The following is a 19,940-nucleotide window of genomic DNA, read 5'->3' on the forward strand; positions in this document are numbered from 1 at the left end:
TATACATTATCTCTTTGGATTCTCAGAACATTCCAGTGAGGGGAGGTCAGTCCCTACGTGTTGTCCACATGTTATAGATGAGGAAGCTAAGCCTTGAGAGAGAAGACACTTGCCAAGATCTCTCAGCTTCGAGGTGAAATTGAAGTGACTCAAATCCAGCACTTGGGCTGCACACCCCTTCTGGCTGAACTGCCTCCTTCCTTTGTCACCTACAGGCAGATGAGGCAAGCCAAGCCCAGGACTCACTCCTGTTTTAACAACACCCACCTAAGAAATCGCCCCCGAGTCTATACATTTTCATTCTGACCATGTAGGAGAGGGGATAGCATTCCAATGGCAATCCATTACCACATTTTACGACTGCTAAAGGGGGAAAAAAAATAAAAGCTTAAGGTGAGTTTAGGAGAACTTTTTGGTTGGTTAAAGGAAAAAAATTACGAAATTAAAAGAGTGGAAAAAAATAAATTACAAGTGACTGTTTTTACTGCCTGAGCCTACAAGCTGGAGTGGAGAATTAAAAAGTTATATAGCTGGGGTTTCTAACCATGACTTATCACAGACAAATCCTCCATATTTATAGCTTTTTCCTTTTTTTCCATCTCAAGATAGTAAGCAATCCCCTGATATAGGGTTGCTTCTCTCTGCGCGTGAGCCCTGTGGGCCGTATGTGCTCAGCAGATCTGTCATGGCTGAGAACACAGTGAGGACTTGGGGCGGACGCGGTGGGGGGGTGGTGAGCAGAGGTGGGTGGTGGGGAGGTGTGTACTCTGGGCAGAGCCCAGTGAGGAGAAAGAAGGCCCTGGAGAAGTAGAACAGTAACAGCTCCTGCTCTGTGCCAGAAGCTGTTCTCTCAACACATTTGGTCCTCACAACCACAAATACCACTAATATCCCTGTTTTACAGATGGGGCTATTGAGGCCCACAGAGATGAAACAACTTGCCCAAGTTCATGCACAGTCAATTGTGTCTCAAGGTCCCTGTCCTTAAAGACTTTAAAAACAAGCTGGGCCAGGGGTGGGGGGTGGGGGGTGGGGAGGAAAGGATAAAAGGCAAATGGGAGAAATCACGGAGGGAGGCAGTAAGCATTAAAAGAGCATTTGCCTTGTGCCAGGCTCCACAAGGAATTTTGCCTGGCCATCTTTTGTCTTCCTCACAACTACTCTGTGGAAACAGGTGGTATTCATACCCATTTAACGGATGAGGAAATGGGGCCCAGAAAATTAATAAAGCACCCAAAGTCAGTTTGGAAGCTGCATTGCTGGAACTCGCCTCTATTACTTCCTGGCTGGATGGCCTTGGGCTAGTTACCTGAGCCTCTGTCTCCTTACCTGGGCAAGAGGAATAGCATTCGCTACTCTCAGGCTGACCTCTCAGTCACTGGATGGCGGTCCCTTGTAAACCAGATGGCACGGTGAAGCAAAGTCTGGTCCAGCACCCTGCTTACAGGCAGGCAGAGACGAGCTTCTAGAGAGGAGATTGAGGCCCAGGGATCCCAAGGAGACCCTCACGGACACAGAGCCAACACAAAAGAGGTTGAAACTGAGCCTCCTGCCTCCTGGTATGGATTCCCAACATTCACTGGTAAGAGGGAGCCTCACTGGGGAGAGGATGAGACACAAGCAGGTATAAATTATTGACAGCAACAGATCTAAACATGGAAACAAGTGACCCTGGATTTCAAGGTCACTGTCTCGTAGCCTTTTTCAATGACACAGGCTCCTAGAACTCACCTACCCTAAGGAAGACTGCATAGATCAGTTAGTCCGGGGACTCTCAACCTCTGGGGAAAAATACCCATGTCTGGGCTCTGCCTCAAGCCAATGAAATCAGAACCCCTGGAGGTTGAGCTTGGAGCTTTAGTAACATTTTTTGAAGTCCTCCCAGGTGATTCTAATGTGCAGACAGAGTTGAGAAATAACTGATTTATGATCACTTTAATTTTCCAGATGTGGACCAGAGGCCCAGAGAGGGACACCTGAGGGCCCAGGGTTGCTCAGTGCTCAGTGGCAGAGTGCAGACTCTAGTCTCCTGGCCACCAGCTGGGGTTCTTCCTCTGCTCCCTTTACCTCTAATCATAGGGACCGGGCCATCCTGGTGTCCCCCTTGTGCCTGAGATCTTTCAGACGGAAGGTCCCCCTTCCCCCGGCCCCACTTTCCTAATTCTCTCTTCTCCTCCAGCATCTCACATCTCTTGAGAAAGTCCTGGGCACCTGGGAGGCCCGAGCTGAGTCACATCCTACGAGTGTGCACCTGGGCTGGTCTACACCACTGCAAAACGAAATGGCGAACTGAGGCAATTACCTAATGTATTAGCAAGCCGGTCCCTGCGGCACTCCTGTGAGCCAAAGTAATAAATACAAAATGGTAATTTCTCTCTGGAAGCCTGGCTCCGGCCTCCCACTCAATTCCCCTCCCACCCAGAAGTCATATACCACTGCCTGGTTGTCCTCTCCTGCATGGGGCGGCAGTGATTCGGAGTTATTTAAATATCTTGGGTAAAACTTGCTTGTCAAAACCTGAATCATCCTACAGAAGTCTCAGTTCTCTACAGCTTACTTGTCTGGCCAGAACAGATTCTTCTAGCCTTCAGTGGGAAGTAATAAAAATGCTGTACAGGTATTAATTAATGACTCCAAGCGGCTCACAACTTTGCGTATGTTAGTATCAGCCCTGGAAAGAAAGTGAGAAGCTCTCAGTTGTAGCTCAGACTTGGTCTCTTACTGACTTTGTGACCTTTGTGACTCTACTTGCCTGGGATTTGCAAGTCTTCTACCTTCCCTGAGAGCTGTTTGGCAAATCCAGAGGATGGATGTGAAACCGTTTGTACAGGCTCCAGCAATATCTTCCCACGATCACACAGCTAGCACGTGGGGAAGTCAAGACTTGAAGCCAGAGCCCTTAGTCTTAACCACTGGCATTAGAGCATCTCAGGGCGTCAGAGGCTACATGCCTCCCAAGAGGAAAAGGACCTAATTCTTCCCTGCACGGAGGCACCGGGAAGGGGGTAAGATGATAAAGCTGAGTCTTGAAGGATGAGGACAAGCTTTCCAGGAAGACAAGAGGGTTGCAGGACATCTCGGGCCGAGGGGACAGCAGGTGAAATGTGGCAGAATGCATGATGTGAGGGGGTGAGGTCTTGGAGCTTACTGGGTGCTTGGTTTCATCTCGCAGTGGGGAACCACATGGCAACTTTAAGGAGGACAGATTCTCAGAATAAAGATAACAGACAGCTAGTTGAGTTTTTCAGCACTAAGCTGGAGAAGCCATTGAGGGTTTAGCCTGTTGCTTGGCTATAGGATATGCAAGGGCAAGGAGACCGAATTGATGACTTTGAGTGGATTCACTTTCATCTCCTTAGAGCCAGCATGGTACCTGGTATACAGAAGGCACTCAACGAATGTATGAATGGATAGTTGAATCTGAGAGTCAGTGAAGGAATAAAAGAGTGAGCAAAGGAATGACTGACTGAATTAACAAGTGAGGGTATGAATGAGTGAATCAAACGAATCGCCCAAGGCATGGTCTGGAAGCAGCCTTTGTAATTCTAACAATTCCAATGGCCTCGTAGCAACAAAAGCTCAGGCTTCCAGCTGCATTACCTAGGAACGCCCTGTTATTGGCAAGACTCTTTCAAATTGAAGGCTTCTCCCTGTCAGTGGCAACACACTGCACAAAGACAAAGATTGATTACTGTGATCAAGCTAAAGGCTGTCCTTCTTGGACTACACCTTTCACGGACGGGTCCAGTGATATCCACAAAATCAGGAAAGGGTGCAGAAATGCCTCGTGTCAGCTCGTCCTCGTGGGGAAACTCATTTTGGAGGTATGTCACTCCACTGCCATTTCTCCATTCACACGGTCTCCCTAAATGACTAGTCATTTCAGCATCATATAAAGATAAAGGAAAAGAGTTATCTTTAATCGTCGTGCTGTCTGCATTTCTAAGCTGCAGGTCTAGTCTGGAAGAAGGGGCTTTGCTCCTCAGGGCAGGATTCAGGGCAAGGTGGTCCCTTCTTCCTCTCTTACTCCACACTGCCTTTTCCTCCAGCCTTCTAGAGCCTTCCTACTTACAATGTGGTCTGTGCACCTGCGTCATCAGCATTACTTGGGAACTTGTCGGGAATGCAGAGTCTGAGGTCCACCTATGAACCAGAACCCGCATTTCAGCAATACCCACAGGTGACTCTGATGCACATAAGTTACTGAAGTTTGAGAAACTCTGTCTGCAGCTGACCCAGACACCTCCGAGCTAAGAATTCAACTCTCTAGACCGGGTTTTACAAAGCCCTGCTGAAGGATCATGGAAGACTTCCCCCAGGAGGTGACAGTGACAGACCCTTGCATAAGGGGCACAGATTTTGTCTCCAAGTTTTGACTCACCACCGTGGGCAGGGGAAGTACCAGAGTGGGAGTCCGAACTGACCTGGGTCTGGTACTAGGTAGATGACCTTGGGCAGCTCAGTTCTCCCTCTGCGCCTTTATTGCCCCATCTGTAAAATGGGAACAATACTTTCCTTTTCCTGTAACGCAGTTATCATGAAGACAAACAGAGGTGTTTGCAAGCCCTCTGTGAAACAGAGAGGCAGGTGAGGGGCCTGTTTTCAGTGTGGACAACCAGCCACTTGGACCTGACACCTTAGAAGATGAATAAGGAAAATCCATCTGGGTGTCAAAGGTGTAAGACCTTGCCGTCATGAAGATTAATTAGCAGAGGAACGTGGTGCTAATTAACCAGGATGTAGCACTCCAAAGAAAGGGCCCGGCCGCGCTGGTCTCACTGAGCTGCCCTTAGACAGAGATTTGCAATTGGATTTTTGAGACTGTGGGTTTTTTTTTTTCCTGCTTACTTGGAGTTATTTTTTAAAGGAGAGCTCAGCCTAAGGACCTAAGGCTACATTGCATTAGCATTCCGAAGGTCAATATTTCCAGAACTGCCAGAATCATGTTGTTCTCTCACATTGTGTGGGTGAGAGAGGCAGCCCCATTCTGGAAGGAGCCAGATGTACTCGCAGAACAAAGAACAGACCAGGAGCTGAATCTCTAGTGCTGGAAGGAAGGAGTCCCCCACCTCCACCCCAGAGACCTTTAGCTTGCCGTTCCCTCTGTGATGAATGCTTTTCCCCAGATCCCTGAGTGGCTGCCCCTTCTCAGCAAAGAATGACATCTCCTCAGAGAATCAACCCTTCCCTACCCCTGTCTTCAAATAGCCTCCTGCCATTCTCTAGCACGTCTTTAACTGTTTCTCTCCACAGCATTTATTTGTTTATTTGTATGTTATCTGTGCCACCCTCTACCCCTAACACAATGTTCTCCTGAGATCCTCAATCGCCTGGAGTTGTGTGTTAAAAATACATTGCTGGACCTCTCCCCTGTGAATTCTGACTCAGAGGTCCTGGGTTGAGGCCAGGGATGTTTAAACAAGGCTTCCCGATGATTCTGATCATCATGGAGATCATTCGTGGGACTCTAGAACGTGAGCTCCGTGAGGGAAGGACCCTGTCCATTTCCCCCATATGGCACATCTAATACGATGCCCCCTGCACACAGGCTCCCGACAACTCTTCACGGAATGGGTTAATGAATGACCGAAGGAGTCCACATATATCTTGGTGGTACCAATCCTTTCTCCTGCTTCGGCCATTCAGTATCCAGACGGAGCACTTGTTACCTGTGGGGAATGGCACTAGGTGCTGGGGCAGCCACGAGACGGAGCCAGGTGTGGCCCCTGCCCTCAGGAGGTGATGATCTGATGACAGGAAACCGGCTATACGAAGAGGGTTGCAATAAAAGACCAAGAGAGGAAAGGGCCTTAAGAGTGGCATGAGCAAAGTGAGTCTCGGCTGATCGAAAGGATGAGCCCCTTGCTTTCTGGACGGTTTACACTGGAGGAGTGGCCGGGAATAACCTCAGAAAAGGTGGGAAATTTTTCAGACGGTACTTTTGCTTCATGGGTTTGTTTGCATTAGTTAGACCTGCATGTGGTTAAAACATTCAGACCACAGGAAAAGCGCAGGCAAGAAGCCAAGCTTCTCCCACCCACCTTGCCCATCCGCCCCTTCCCCTCGTCGGAGGCAGGCCGCATCAGACCTCATGCCCGCTTCCCCGGCATTTTCAGTGCACATCTAAGCACACGGCCTGTAGAACAGACTGGGCTTGCAGGCAGAGACGGCAGATCGGGCATCCAAGACAGCAGCCCGAATAAATGCACGGAACTTGACAAAAAAAGATGAGCACCTCCCAAGTGACTTGGCTTTGTGACTCAGGGGCGACAAGAACCTCTGATTCCAGACGGGTGGGAAGAGGGAGGTGAGACAAGGTAATAGGTGGCTTCCCACCTCACTGGCTGGAGAAGATTCTTGGAGCAGGTGACAGGGGAGGGGAAGCGGTGAGGGAGGTAGCTGGAGATCAACGGAAATGAAATGTGCAAGACGCGATCCTCTAAGAACATGACCAACAGATCTCCATCACCATTCCCCATTGACCTTAGGAGCTTTGGTTGTGCCACCTGTAAAACGGACGTAACAGTACGGTCCCCAAGAGCAGTGTCATGAGGGCCAAAGAAGACAGATGGGAGGCACAGAGCTGGCACACAGTAGGCCAGCCCTGCCTTATCTCTGCTCCCTTATCCCACCTCCTGCCAACCAACCATTACGCCCAAGTTGGTGGCAACACCTCTGTAGAGGCCTCCGCCGACCCCAGCTCTGTCGTTTATTCTGGCAAGTTTCTAGTTGCTCTCCGAGCCTCGGCTTTCTTGTCACTGCTTTCGTGGTGCCCCAGTGAGCAGAGCTATAGTGACAGTCAAGCCTTCGCATGTCACCCCAGGCACGCAGGGCACCCACCTAGCTTCCGCCCGTTGGTTCCCCTTTCTCCTCAGTGTCTCAGCTAATGCAGCTCCTTGGCCACAGGGACGGTGCTCTTGCCTTCCCAAAGACTTGATAACAGCAGATCGGAGCCTGAGACCCTCACCCCAGGCTGGCATTTTAAAAACAAACCTACTTAGATGTGAAATATGCAGTTGTGCTTCTCTGGCTGGTTAAAATATTTGATGCTCATTGAATATTCAACCACAGAAAAAGGCTCTCACTCCATGTACTGTCAAAAATGTAATGTAATTATAGCGATGTTAAATATCCCCAGCTGTTCTGAGATATCTGAATCTTAAATCAAGCCTGACTGTACACACCCCGGGGTTGCAGCTGGAGATCTACACCAAGTACCTTACAAGCGCAGAGCTGGGGAGGTGAGAACTCGGGGTTAGGGTCTCCAAGCCCATCTGTTACATCTGGGTTTCACCCTCAACACGGATATAAGCGCCCCAACCTGAGCTGGAGGCAGCATCGCCAAAGAGATCTATGTTCCTCACCAGGGCTGTGCAAACCGGCAGGTCATAAGCATCTATCCAAATAGTCTTTCAAATCCATGTGCAGGGAGCATAAAGAGAGTGTAAAATAAACGGTAATAAAGTGAATAAACACGCGTCTCACTCCAGAGCCTTTGAGGTGCTTCTATAAATCAAATTCTTGCCATAATTTGCTCTGTGAGACTGTGCTGAGAAGCAGCATCAAACCTCATCTGCTTTCCTGAGCAGCAGGCTTAGATTTATGGATGTGAGTTCACAGTGGATGCCCGTGCCATTTCAAAGTGGGAAAATAATTTTCGTTGGGAGGGGTTCCAAGAGAAGATTAAACCCTTCACTTTCAGAGATCAGAGTATCAACAACTTTCAGATCAGATATGCCACTGGAATCAGAAGGGGATGGCCAGCATACATATTTTGGAAAAAGACTAAGTTCTCCGAGGAAGAAGCAGATACTGCTGTGGCATAAAAGCATCATCTATAGGCTTAAGCACAAATATCCTCAGGGTCTTTCAAGTTTCCCCGGTGACTTTCAATGTGACCTTGACCAACTCATTCTCTCTTTCTGATTTTTTTTTTAATGTTGGTTGGGGTACTCAATGGGGGAAGAGACCCTAAAAGGCCTTGACCTACCCATAGAGGTGGGGCATGGAAACTACAGGAGGTTCTTGGCTGAAACTCTGGCGATACAGAGAAGGCCATAGTTAGAACGTTCTTCTTCCGGGGCCTGGAAGTCTCCCTCAAAAGGAGTGAACGCTGTCACCGGTTAATAATGATGATGAGGACGGCAGTGATAGCTTACATTTACATTTCTATACCAGTGCTTTTACAGTCAAGAGAGTAGGGCCACTTTCTGAATTGATACTCAACTTTTATCCACCAGCGCTAGACCATAGCTGGCTCTTAATATGTAATTTTTGGATGGATTATATGCTGCCTGTAAGTCTCAGAACAACCCTGCTTGGAAGGTGTGATCTCTGTCCCACAAATAAGGAAACAGTCTCAGTGAAGGTAAGCAACTCCCCAAGAGACACTCAGCAGGGACCTGGAGGACCTGGGCTTTGAACTTGAGGGTCTCTAAATCCTGAAACTGCCCCCTTCCTGGTCCTCCAACCTCCTCCTTTCTAAGTCTGGGCTCCAAGTTCCCAATCTTGCATGAATGTAAGCATGGTTAAAATCTCTCACGTTGACCATTTTTGAACCTAGCTACATGGTTGTTCCAGGTTATTTTATTTTCGTCGTTTTGGGACAGCCCCTGATCCAAACCCACCCAGCCTAGTTCACTATGTGGGGTCAGGTGTGTAGCAGAGGGAGTTCTGTACAACAAACGAGGCCTATGTGAGTTTTCTGTTGCTGCTGTGACAAACTACCACAAACTTAGTAGCTTCGAGCAACACAAATTTATCAGCGTAGAGTTCTGCAGGGCGGAAGATTCCTCCAGAAGGCGGAGGTGTCAGCAAGGCTGCATTCCTTCTGGAAGCTCTGGGGGAGAAGGTTTCCTTGCCTGTCCAGCTTCTAGAGACCACCTGCTTTCCTTGACTCGTGGTGCCTTCCTCCACCTTCAAAGCCATCAATGCAGTGTCTTCAAATCTCTTTCTGACTTCTGGTCTCTGATTCCATGGTTACATCTCCTTCTTTGACTCTGATGCTCCTGCCCCCCTTATAAGGAAGCTGGTGATTATGTTGAGCCTACTAGATGATCTAGGATAATCTCCCCATCTCAAAACCCTTGACTTGATTATCTGTGAATCCCCTTTTGCTCCTTAAGGTAGCGTATTTAGAAATTCCGGGGATGAGGATGCAGCCATCTTTGATTGGCCATTACTGGGCCTACCCGATGGCCTTTGCATTGTGGTTTGATTGACACACTGGCCGGGCCAGAGTAAACAATCACATTCCATATGCACATTCAGCAACCCAGCGACTCGGACATGACTGCCAGAGCCTGCTGATCCCTCCTTCTCAGCATTCATGGGACTTCAAGAGCCCACAGCATTGCCCCTCAAAGTGTGGTCCATGGACCAGCAACATCTGCATCACACGGGAGCTTTCAGAAATGCACATCTCAAGCCCTGTTCCAGACCCACCCATTCAGGGTCTCTGCAGGGAGCCCAGGAATCTGGGTGAGCTCAGGTTTGAGAAGCATAGGCCTACAGGGCTCTCCGTTCATCTACAGCGAATTGGAGAATGCTGGAACTGAGCTGCCTGGGAAGGAGGGGAGGTCTCTGGGCAGAGATCAGGAAGGAAATCAGCACCTCTTCTCAGCAGCCAGTTTTAGCACTGATCCATCTGCAAGGCACTCGGGGGCCCATTGCTTTTCCCCTAAGAAAATCTTCCAGGGCTTTTAAACCCTTTTAAGTCCACCCGGGAGCAGGAACAGAGGAGCTGGGGAAGAAGAGATATATAGGAGCCTTAGGAGTTCTGGCGGGTCATAAGCATCTGAATTCAAATGGAGATCTGAATGCAAATTCTGGCTGTTTCTTTTCCTGGGCCACGTGACCCTGGGCAAATCACTCCTCCTGTTTGAAGTGAGGCAGGCAATAGGTACAGTCCACATCCTCCATTGTTGCGGGGATAAAATGAGACGGTAACGTATAGCATGATATCCTATCCAGGTTGGAAATGCAAGTTTGCTGGCTGAAGCTGGACCAGGGGTTTCTTTTTGGGAACAACTCTGATATAGTGCCAAGAGCACTGACTTTGGAACCCAAAGATCCAAGTTTCTGTCTCTGACCTTGGGCAAGTTGCCAAACTGGTTTGCACCTGTTTCCTTATCTGTACCAGGGAGAGAAGAAGACTTCCTTTCCGGTCTGTTGCCAGGCTGAGATAAACTAATGAATGTAAAAGTGCCTGGCAGAGAGTCATAGCCCAATAAGTGTGTGTGGAATCAGGGGAAACAATTTACTAGGCAAATTAATAGTATACACAGTGGTGTCAGGGGAGATATTTGACATGCTCAGGAGAACAAACTTCCCCAGTACGTTAGCAGCCTCTATTTGTTTTACCAACAAGTCATGTTCCAATTACGTGTGAGTCGTCTCTTTGTTAGCACAGGTCTGAGCTGGATCTCAGTTTGGCAACATTTCCTTAGCCAGGACTACAAGTTACCAATGTCCTTGAAAGAATGAAAATAGTCATTTAGTTCTGCTTATGGCCACGTTAAGACTCGTCACAACTCCTTGGGGGGCCCGGGTAGCTCAGTTGGTTAAGCATCCGACTTCGGCTGAGGTCATGATCTTGTGGTTCGCGGGTTCAAGCCCCGCATCAGGCTCTGTGCTGACAGCTCAGAGCCTGGAGCCTGCTTTGGATTCTGTGTCTCCCTCTCTCTCTGCCTCTCTTCTGCTCTCTCTCTCTCTCTCAAATGAATAAACATTAAAAAAATTAAAAAAAAAAAGACTTGTCACAACTCCTGATGACCCTGTGTGGCTGATGGACTGGGAGAATGCACGTCTATCCCTGCTCCTGTGCTCTGAGAAGCAGTCTTTTCTTCTCAGGGTTGCAGGCCTTAGAACCCAGGATGACTTCCAGGGCCCACACAAATCCGCAGCGAAAGAGACTTCAAGCGACGGTCTGAAAGGTTGTGACGGACACCCTCTACAGAAGGGTTGGTTCCTAGCGGCATCTCTGAGTATTGGCACAATAGCGTCATAGAAAAGGAAAAGAACATCAGCTTTGGAGCTGGACCGACCTTTGTTCGAATCCACACTCTGCTGCCCTCCAGCAGTGACTTTGTGCCTCCCCAAGCCTCAGTTTTCTTGTCTGTTAAATGGGCTCCAGGACACCCATTCGATGCTGGTGAAACTGACAGGAATGTTTACATAACAGGTGCCCAATACAAACCCTGGGCCATCACATGCCCAGTAGCTCTTTTCAGCCCCCATCACCCTGATGAAGCACACGGTCCTCTGCAGGTCTTCTTACCAGAAAGAGAGAAAATTCATTGTCGTCTTTGTGGCCCACTGCTTGGCACACAGTAGGCACGCAGTGCATGTTGGTTGGTTGAATCTCTGAGCAGCTGATCCAAGCGAATCACTTAGGAGAATCAAAGTGATGGATGTATAACCAAACGGCCTGGTTATTCCTGCGGCCCTTCTCAATTAGACAGGCATCTGACTGACGCGTTCATGACTGGCCACAGTGGCCCCCAAATAGCCACTATCAGAATCAGCCTGACGTTGGTCAATTTGGACATCTCCAGACCTGAGCAGAGTTTACATTTGATTCCCTAAACTAATTTCCCCAAAGTAAAATCTCTGGTAGAGTTCTTTTCATGTTCCTTGTATAAATGTCTATTTAATCACCATCCTGTCTCCAGCACTCCAATAACGTGTACATTTCCCCCTTAATCACTGCTTCAGCTCTGCAAAGAAACGAAATGGTTGGCCGAAAAGCTCGGGCCATCTGCAATAGTTAAGCCCTATTTTCCCCTGACCGCTCACTTGGATGGAGGACTTCTCGGCTAAGTCCCTTTGGTCATTTGGCACGTGCCCTCATTTCACAGAGGAAGATCCTGAGGCCAGAGTCACTGAGGCTGCATTGGTTGGTCTTCCCACTGCACACAAACCGCCCCCCCCCCCCGCCCCCATGCTGCTCCTTCATCGAGCTACACAGCATGCATCTAGCTGCATGCACCTTTGTGGTCGTGAGGACTTGGGTTCGAATTCCAGCGCTGTCATCTGCTGGCTCTGTGACTCCAGGCAGACTACAGTCCCCCCACCCCCACCAACCCCGCCGAGAGCTACAGTTCCCTATCCATAAAGTGCGAACGATCACACAACCTTTTAGGGTTATCCCGAGAACTGAGATGGCAAGAGGTACACGCCCAGCCCGGGCCTGGAGTATCACAGCTGCCCAGCACTATTTGACTTCGTCCTTCACTCAGAACACTCACCGCAAGTAATAATAATGGAAATAGCTCACATTTATTGAGTCCTTTACTTGGTGCCAGAAACTGTTGTAAGCATTTTACATGTATTAGCTCGTTTATTCGTCTTTTCTCCAAAGGCAAAAGTATCTTTCTTGCCTCCCTAAAGCCATCCATCCTCACAACTGCTGTACGGCCTGGCCTAGCACCATTTCAACAGAATTTGCTGATTTTAAACAATATGGTGCTAGAATGATTTCTTGTTTTCTGTCGCTGGCTCAGAGCAGCCAGCCTGCTTGCTGTGACAAAATGTGATGAAACCAAATGCTGTTTCCTTGGCTTTTAGTACATACGACTAGTCCAAAATCTGGACTCAGGGTTGACCCCAGCACAAGGGGGTGAGCGATGGGGGAAAAGTGCGGGGAGGGGTGGCCCTGATGGAGGTAGGAATGGGGGTGGGCCACAGATGACACAGATAGGGACACTCCATGGTCTAAGAGCCAGTAGCGGAAGGGGTCAGAGATTTGCTACAAAGTTAAAAAAAACCAGCTTGGCCCCCAAACATCACGCCATTGCATTATCACAGGGTCCGCTCTATTCCTCAGCACCTCCAGCCCCTCCCTCCAGGTGCCCTGAACCACTCTCAGGATCTAGAAGCCTGTGTTCTATCTTATCTGCACTCTCGTTTGTACATGCTGTCCCTTCTCTCTGAAATCCCCTCCCTCCTTCCTTGTCTGCCTTGGAACTCCTACTGATGCTTCAAGACTCAGCTCAGATATCACTGCCTCCAGGAAGCCATCAGAGAGGTCCCCAGTCTGACCGAGGTACTTCCCTAAGCTCACCTAGCAGCTCCACGCTCCTTCCCGGTATCTCCACACACCTCTTTCCTCAACAAAAATGAATGGAGGACACACTGCGAGCTTTATTTAGTTCTATAGCCCCCAGTAGCTAGCATAGAGCTTGGCATACAGTTGACACTCAACAGACGCTGGGTGATTGAGTGAATGAACCAGGAAATGAGCATATCCCCCACTCAGAGAAGCGGTCATGATAAGATATGATAATTACATTAAGAATAATTAATCACTGCTACCCCCAGATACTGTGCCAGTCTCTTTATCCAGATTATACAACAGCTCTCATACACTGAGCACCTGCTGCTATGCAAGAGCCGGCCAGCGTCTGCACACATGTTATCTTCAGCCCAGCAGTGTGGGGCAGGGCTGCCCGAGGCCCACAGCTAGAAAGGGGCAGTGCCCGAGGCCCAAGCTAGGTCTGCCCGATACTTCCCCCTGAACCGTGCCTCCTGCCAGAGAGGGTCCACTGCTCTTGGTTCTTCACGCTGCAGACCCTCAACAACCTCTGTCAGCCCCTGCTCCCAACCCCTCAGTCCGTCTTTGCAGGCGCCAGTCCCAGATAGCTCGGCCTTGTGGTGTGGCGCCCTGTCCACTCCCTGGGAAGGCTGCTCCCCTCCGCCCCCTCCCCCACCCCAGGACAACCCAGAAGGGCCAGGGTGTGTTGAGCCCGAGGTCCACAGCTGGTGCCAGGGAAACAAATGGGCATTCGGAAGTGGGAGCTGCTTTGTCTGGCAGCGGAGCGATTAACCCTTGCGCAGCAGCAACAAACAGAGCGGCTGCAAATAAACATATCCCAAATGGGCCTGGAGAATAAAGGCTAACTGACACCTCTCCACCATACACGTCTCTCCCTTGCCAAGTTTATTTCCAGAGGTGATACAAGCTAGATGGAATGAGGCTTTGGGGGCAGCCAGCATACTCCCCCAAAGGCTTCTCCTGAAGCCCCATTGCAGTGGTCCTGTTGCAGTGGTCCTCTTAGGGGTTGGGAAGCAGAGGGATCGCGGAGCTCAGCAATGCTGCTCCCCACTCTCTCCCCCTCCAACCCCAAAAGGAATAAGTGCCCAGAAACCGCCTGGGCATTTCCTTACGAGAAATGCCTTCCACTGGTGTTCCTGGGAGAAATTAAGCCAAGAGTCTTGGAGCGGTCATCCAGGACAACAAGGAGTCTTGGGGGGTACCTGGTGAAGGAATTCATTCCACAGACCTTTCCTCAACACTTACTATGTGTTGGGCTCTGTGTTGGGTGCTGGGGAGATCAGGGGGGTCAGACATGACTCCTGCCGGGGTCTGGAGCGGGGGAGACAGACACAGACCAGTAGGTAGGTGTGAGGGCTGACATCCAAATGGGGTGGTAAAGGGGCAGAAAAGAGGGAGGTATCAGTTGCTTGGTGATGAGAGGGGCAGAGTGGGGCAGTCAGGACAGGCTCCAAAGTAGGAGAAACCCCCAGGGCTGGATGCTGAAGGATGACTCGTGTCCTGGGGCAGGCAAAGCAGTCTGTGTGTGTGTGTGTGTGGTGGTGGGGGGAGGGGAGGGGGGACTTACAGCAGCAGAGAAAGGCAGAGAGGCCTGGGGAGGGGTAATCCAGACATTGGGAAGCCTGTTGGCAGAGTTTAAGTATGTGGTGCCAGAAAGGGTGTGGCAGGAGGTAAGGCAGGACACAAGTGCAGCACCTGAGAACAGTGGATCCACCGAGGGGTTTTAAGGAGCGGGATGATATGCTTTGAGGGGACCTTTAGGAAGACTACTCTGGCTATAGGGCACGGGTTGGGTGCGGAGGGGAAGGACCACGGAGCCGGAGGCCAACAGACCAGTTAGGAGGCTGATGCCATTTCAAGGCAACATTTTTATGGGGGCCAGCACAATTTTCAGAGCTCTTACCTGTGGATATACATGCATTTACACATCTATCTCTCTGTCTGCCTCTCTATCCATCGATCCATCCATCCATCCCTCTACCCACCCGACCATCCATCCATCCATCTATACACTCACAACAAATACGGTATTTTGGTACCTCCCCTAGAGGGAGAAGGAAACTAAAGAACAGAGAGGCAAAGCCACTTGTCTGAAGGCGCACAGTAAGTGGGAGGACTTGAACCTCAGCGCAGTTGTGCTGCATGCTCTCAACCACTGCACTATTGTACTACTCCATCAAAGACGACAAAGGCCCGAGTCAGGGGGCCTATGTAGTTAGAGGAAAATATGCCTGATGGGCCAGCTCTGTATCTGATGCTCCCCCGAAATAGCTTCTGGCTTCCACGGACAGAGGGGTGCAGCCTTTAATGTGGGGTCCTTGGAAAAAAAGCACAAACTGTTAGGGGACTGGAAAGTCCCCGGGGCAGGGTCATGACAGGAAACCACTAGGGGTCCCTTGAGTGCCCAGGAACACATGCTTGGGGAAGGGAGGTATATCCTTTGCTGGGGTGTGTGTATGCCTGCAAGCTCTTCTGATGAAGGGAGGCAGGGTACCGGCGAGTAAGAGAAGGGTGTACCCCAGTGGGAAGGGGCCTGATTGCTTCAACTCATGGCCGTACCTGCTAGGGAGACTGAGGTCCGGTGGCTTCTGAAGGGGCTGTATGCTTGCCGCAGCAAGCTCCTGTTGCATGGTGGGGTCCTGTAACATGTGGCCAAGGTTATGACCGCCTGTACCACCTGGGGCAGCTCTGCTTTCCACTCTCCCGGCCATGCTCCAAGGCAAGGAGGGACAGGAATTGGTAGGCATTGGGGAGAGCAAGAATCCTGCCCAGGGGTCTTCTAATAGAAGAGAGGTCCAGGCTCAGAGAAGAAGGCGACGTGTGGCTTCTGTGTGATGCATCTGATGGCATGCAGAGTTAGACTTTCAACTTGGCTGGCTCTGAGCTTTGGACAGCCTTGAGGAGCCTCATTTTCCTCATCTTTAAAATGGGAATGAAGCTCATTGCTAACACAGAGGTTGTGTGAGTGTCAGATGTGAACACTGGCTGTTAGCATGCCATTCTGCCCTCTTTGCACAGCCATCGTCAGAGATGCACGATTCTATTTGGCGGGCCGTGTCGTACAACTTGAAGCAGGAGCCAGGGGTTGCTGATAACCGAATGGGACGTTGAACTTCAATCTAACTTTAGGGGCTGCTAGGTTGTGGTCAGCCAAACAATAAACAAGGCATCGCTACTCTCTTTCCTTCGTCTCTGTAGAACTCAGAATTGTGTTTGAAGTCTGAAAGGAGTCACTTAGCAGCACACGTTAACAGCATTTCCTGCTTGCTGAAGCAGGGGAGCCACTAGGTAGGGATTCTTCAAAGGCATGCTGGAAAGCCCAGAAAATAAGGGATGTTTTGGAAGTGGAAGAATCAGGGAGGCCCCACATAAACCAAAACAAGGAGGATAAGATTGGAGCCAGGGTCACCATCCTAGACAGGGACTTGCCCAATTAGCCAATCAGAGGCCTGGCCTGCCTGGCATCCGGGCCAACACCTGTTGGAGCAGCCGCATCTCTTTACCATCACAGGAAAAGCTTTGTCAGACACAAGAGTCTCAGGGGTGAGGCAAAGGGGCTGGTTAAATCATCATCAGAGCATTGCAAATAAACACACAGCCAACCTTCCCCGCACTAGTGGAAAAACCCAAACCCACCTAAGGGGCATTTACACACGAATGACTGGACAGGCTTGTCCCACGCTGGGGCTTGGCACAAGAACTCCTCCACGGCAGACCGTGCGAGGCAGATACCTTCTGTCTGACAGCTGCATTATCCAGACCCACAGCGTGGGGGAACCAGCACAGCAAATGGTTTACAAACCAGGAGCACAGCTTCTCCTGGCCCCTGCTGTTGGAATCAATATCTCTCTACTAGGCTGCTCTCCCCACTGCAGGGGCGTGGCTCCTCTAGACCAGGGCCCACGCTCAACTCATGGGGTCAAGGGCCCGGCTGATGCCAACCACGGCTCAAGTCCCCTGGGTGCTTGAGACAGAGCTTTGAAAAAGTAGCAGATGGGGCTGCCGACTCCTCCACCTCACTGGCTACAGCTTTGGCATTGGTTAACATCCTGGGCGTTTCCTCCAAAGTTCCCCCTCCTCCCCTCCAGACTCCAAGTGCTTTGGAACTCAGGCGTAAGCTGCTTAGAGCAGTGCAGTTCTGCTGATGGCTCATTTTTAAAGAGCTTCCTGATGGTTTCCCCAAAGACAAGCCCACAAGTAAGACGTGCTTCTCTCTCTTCCCATCCCTTCACCGCGGACACAGGGCAGCTGCCTGCAGTCCTGTGGACCTGGGGGTGACGTCCGGGACAAAGAGGGCTAGCACTCACAGAGAGGACCAGAAAGAGCAGAGTTGAGGGTTTGGGGGCTAACACAGGAAGGAGAGAGGCCGGGACGGGCGAGCGAGGCCACCCCTCCTACAGTGGTGTCCAACTTCCCTCAACCTGGAGGTCACGGCTCAGGGGACCTAAGAGCGGGTTCCGCCTGGGCGTCCTGGAATGATGTCATGGCCAGCGGCCTGGTGTCCTGCCTGGGGCGGGCGGGGGGTGGGGGCGGTGAGGGGCGGGGAGGGCCTACTGACTCTGGAGAGTGGGGGAGCAGGGGGGAGCGGGTGCGCGCGGAGGGCAACTCACAGAGGAGAAGTTGTGCGGCCCGCAGAGCTCGCCCCGGTACTTGCAGGAGAGCAGCATGTCCTCGAGCTGGTGGCCCAGGCGGTCCATGAAGGCGGCGCTGATGCCCTCGAAGTGGCGCGGCGGCAGGAAGAGGCGGAAGTCGGCCAGCTTGCGGAACCACTGGCGGCGCGGCTCATCGCCCCGCAGCAGCTCGCTGACCAGCGGGCGTGCAGTGCGGTTGGGCAGCAGCAGCCCGAGCCAGTGGCCGGCGTAGTAGAGGTCCCCCTTGGAGAGGCGCGGGAAGCGCAGGGGGTTGTTGTTGCACACGGTGACGGCGGGGAAGGGCAGCTGGCGGCTCCACTCGCGGTGCACCCGCGTGTGCGACGGGAAGCTGAGCCAGTAGAGCAGGCGGTTCGAGGACCAGGACAGCAGCAAGCCGAGGGACGTGCAGAAGGCCAGCACCCACAGCGCCCGCCGCTGGAAGGAGCCCCCCGCCGCCGTGCGCCCGGCGCACATGTGCCGCAGCCCGTGCAGTTTAGCGCGGCTCAGCGACGGCCGCCCCCTGCGGGCGACCCCCGGCCCCTGCAGCGCCCGCTCGCGTTCGCCGCTCCTGTCGCCCCCGGGCTGCCCGGCCGCCGCCACCGCCGCCGGCGCCGGCTCCTCGCGGGCCATGCGGAAGCGTCCCGGGCCGGTGAGCGCGGCCGCGGGCAGCCGGGCTCCGCCGCTCCGGCTCATTCATTCAGCCCGCGGCTGGCGGCAGCGGCGGCGGCCCCGGCCGGGAGGAGCCGCCATGGGAGTCCGCAGCAGCAGTGGAAGCAGCAGCAACAGCCGCCGCGCGCAGCCCGCGCCAGGGAAGCGTGCGCCCGAAAGGAGCTCCGGTGGCGCGGCATGCCCGCCCGGCGCCGCCGCCGCCGCCGCCTCCGCGGGCGCCCGCCCGGGACTGAGCGCTGCCTCGGCCCGCCGCCCCTGGCTCTGGCCTCTCCCGAGCGCCGCGCGGGCTCTCCGGGCCCCTAGTCTTCCTGGAGAGTGCCTGGCCCGGCCGCTACCTCTGGAGGGGCCCCACCGGGCGCCGCCTCTCCGGTGCCCGGGCGCTGCGCCCGCCTCCCCTCGTCCTGGACCTCGGGGGACCCTGCGCCGAGTCCCCCCTGCTCCGCCTAACCCCAGCTTTTACGCTGGTCCGGGGAGAGCAGCCACTCGGCCACCATGCCTGATTTGGGCATCCCCAAGGGCCCCGCCAGCCCAGCCGGTAGCCCAGCGGTGCTGGGACCCGGGAGAGAAGGCGCCGGGGAACGAGCGCCCCTAGAGGCGCACCGCGGCTCGGGCGCGGCGGGTGGGGTGGGTGTGTACCGGGGCAAGGGGTCGCCCGGCCCGCTGCTGCGCTCTTTCCCTTCGCGGCGAGACCCGCTCGCGGCTCCTCGGGCTGCGCTCGGCCGAGACCCTCGAAGGCTCCCCTCAAGTCCCGCGCCGGAGCCCTGCGTGCGACGCGCCCGCTCTCGCCCGGGGACCGGGGCTTCTCCGGGAGTCCTGCGGGAGGCTGCTCGCTGCTGGGCCCCTTCCGGGCTGCTGGCCAGAAGAAAGTGTCGCTTCTCCCCTCGACTCTCCGGGGTGCCTCGAGTCTCCAGAAAAGCCCGGCCTCGCTGTCCCCTGCCTGTTCTTCTCCCTGCCCCGGCGGCGCCAGGAGCTGGGGACTGCGGAGCCCCGGCTGCACCTCTCGGCGGGGTGACCCGGACTCGCTGTTCCGCGCGTCCTTCTCTCGAGACTCCGAGCCCGCGGCGGCGGCGCCGGCTGCGCTCCTCTCCCGGTTGCCCGGCCCTCCTCCGGGCCCCGGGCGAACTTGGGCAGCGGCCGCGCGACGCTAGCGCGGCTCGGCTTCGAGCACCTGCTCCTCGGCTCGCTGGCCCCACGGCTCCGGGCGGGCGGGGCGGCGGCGGCGAGCGCTGTGCGCTCCTGGAGACGCGGTGCTGACGCGCCCGGCTCCTCCTCGCTGCATTTTAATTCCTGGCCACTGTGGCCGCTGCACACCGAGCGGGAAGCCTCTTGCTGGAGCTGGCCCGGTGGTGGTGGGGTGCACTGCACAGATGTGCCGGGTGTGCGGGCTCGTGGGAGAGGTGTGGGGCAGAGCCGTTGTGTTTATGCGGGGCCGGCCGTGTGTGAGAGCACTTCGGAGTGGGAGACGGGCCGTACGGAGTGAGCGGCTGTGTAGTGTGGGCCTGTGCGCAAGTACACAGTGTGTGTGGCGAGGAAAGTCCTGCGCCCAATACGGGGAGTGTGAACGGGTATTTCTGCCCATCTCCTGC

The 19,940-nt window shown here is 53.2% G+C and overlaps 1 protein-coding gene across 1 annotated transcript in view; it reads right to left on the reverse strand.

Annotated features, from left to right (window-relative positions):
- Positions 1-18,529, reverse strand: part of ASIC2 (acid sensing ion channel subunit 2) — a 266,102-nt gene extending 247,573 nt beyond the window's left edge. Inside the window, exon 1 of the mRNA XM_027034388.2 lies at positions 17,665-18,529. Coding sequence (XP_026890189.1) covers positions 17,665-18,378 — 714 coding nt within the window. The 5' untranslated portion in view covers positions 18,379-18,529. The remainder of the gene's footprint in view (positions 1-17,664) is intronic.
- Between the last annotated feature and the right edge of the window lie 1,411 nt (positions 18,530-19,940).

Source organism: Acinonyx jubatus, chromosome E1 (assembly GCF_027475565.1).
Source record: "Acinonyx jubatus isolate Ajub_Pintada_27869175 chromosome E1, VMU_Ajub_asm_v1.0, whole genome shotgun sequence".
NCBI classification, from domain to species: domain Eukaryota; kingdom Metazoa; phylum Chordata; class Mammalia; order Carnivora; family Felidae; genus Acinonyx; species Acinonyx jubatus.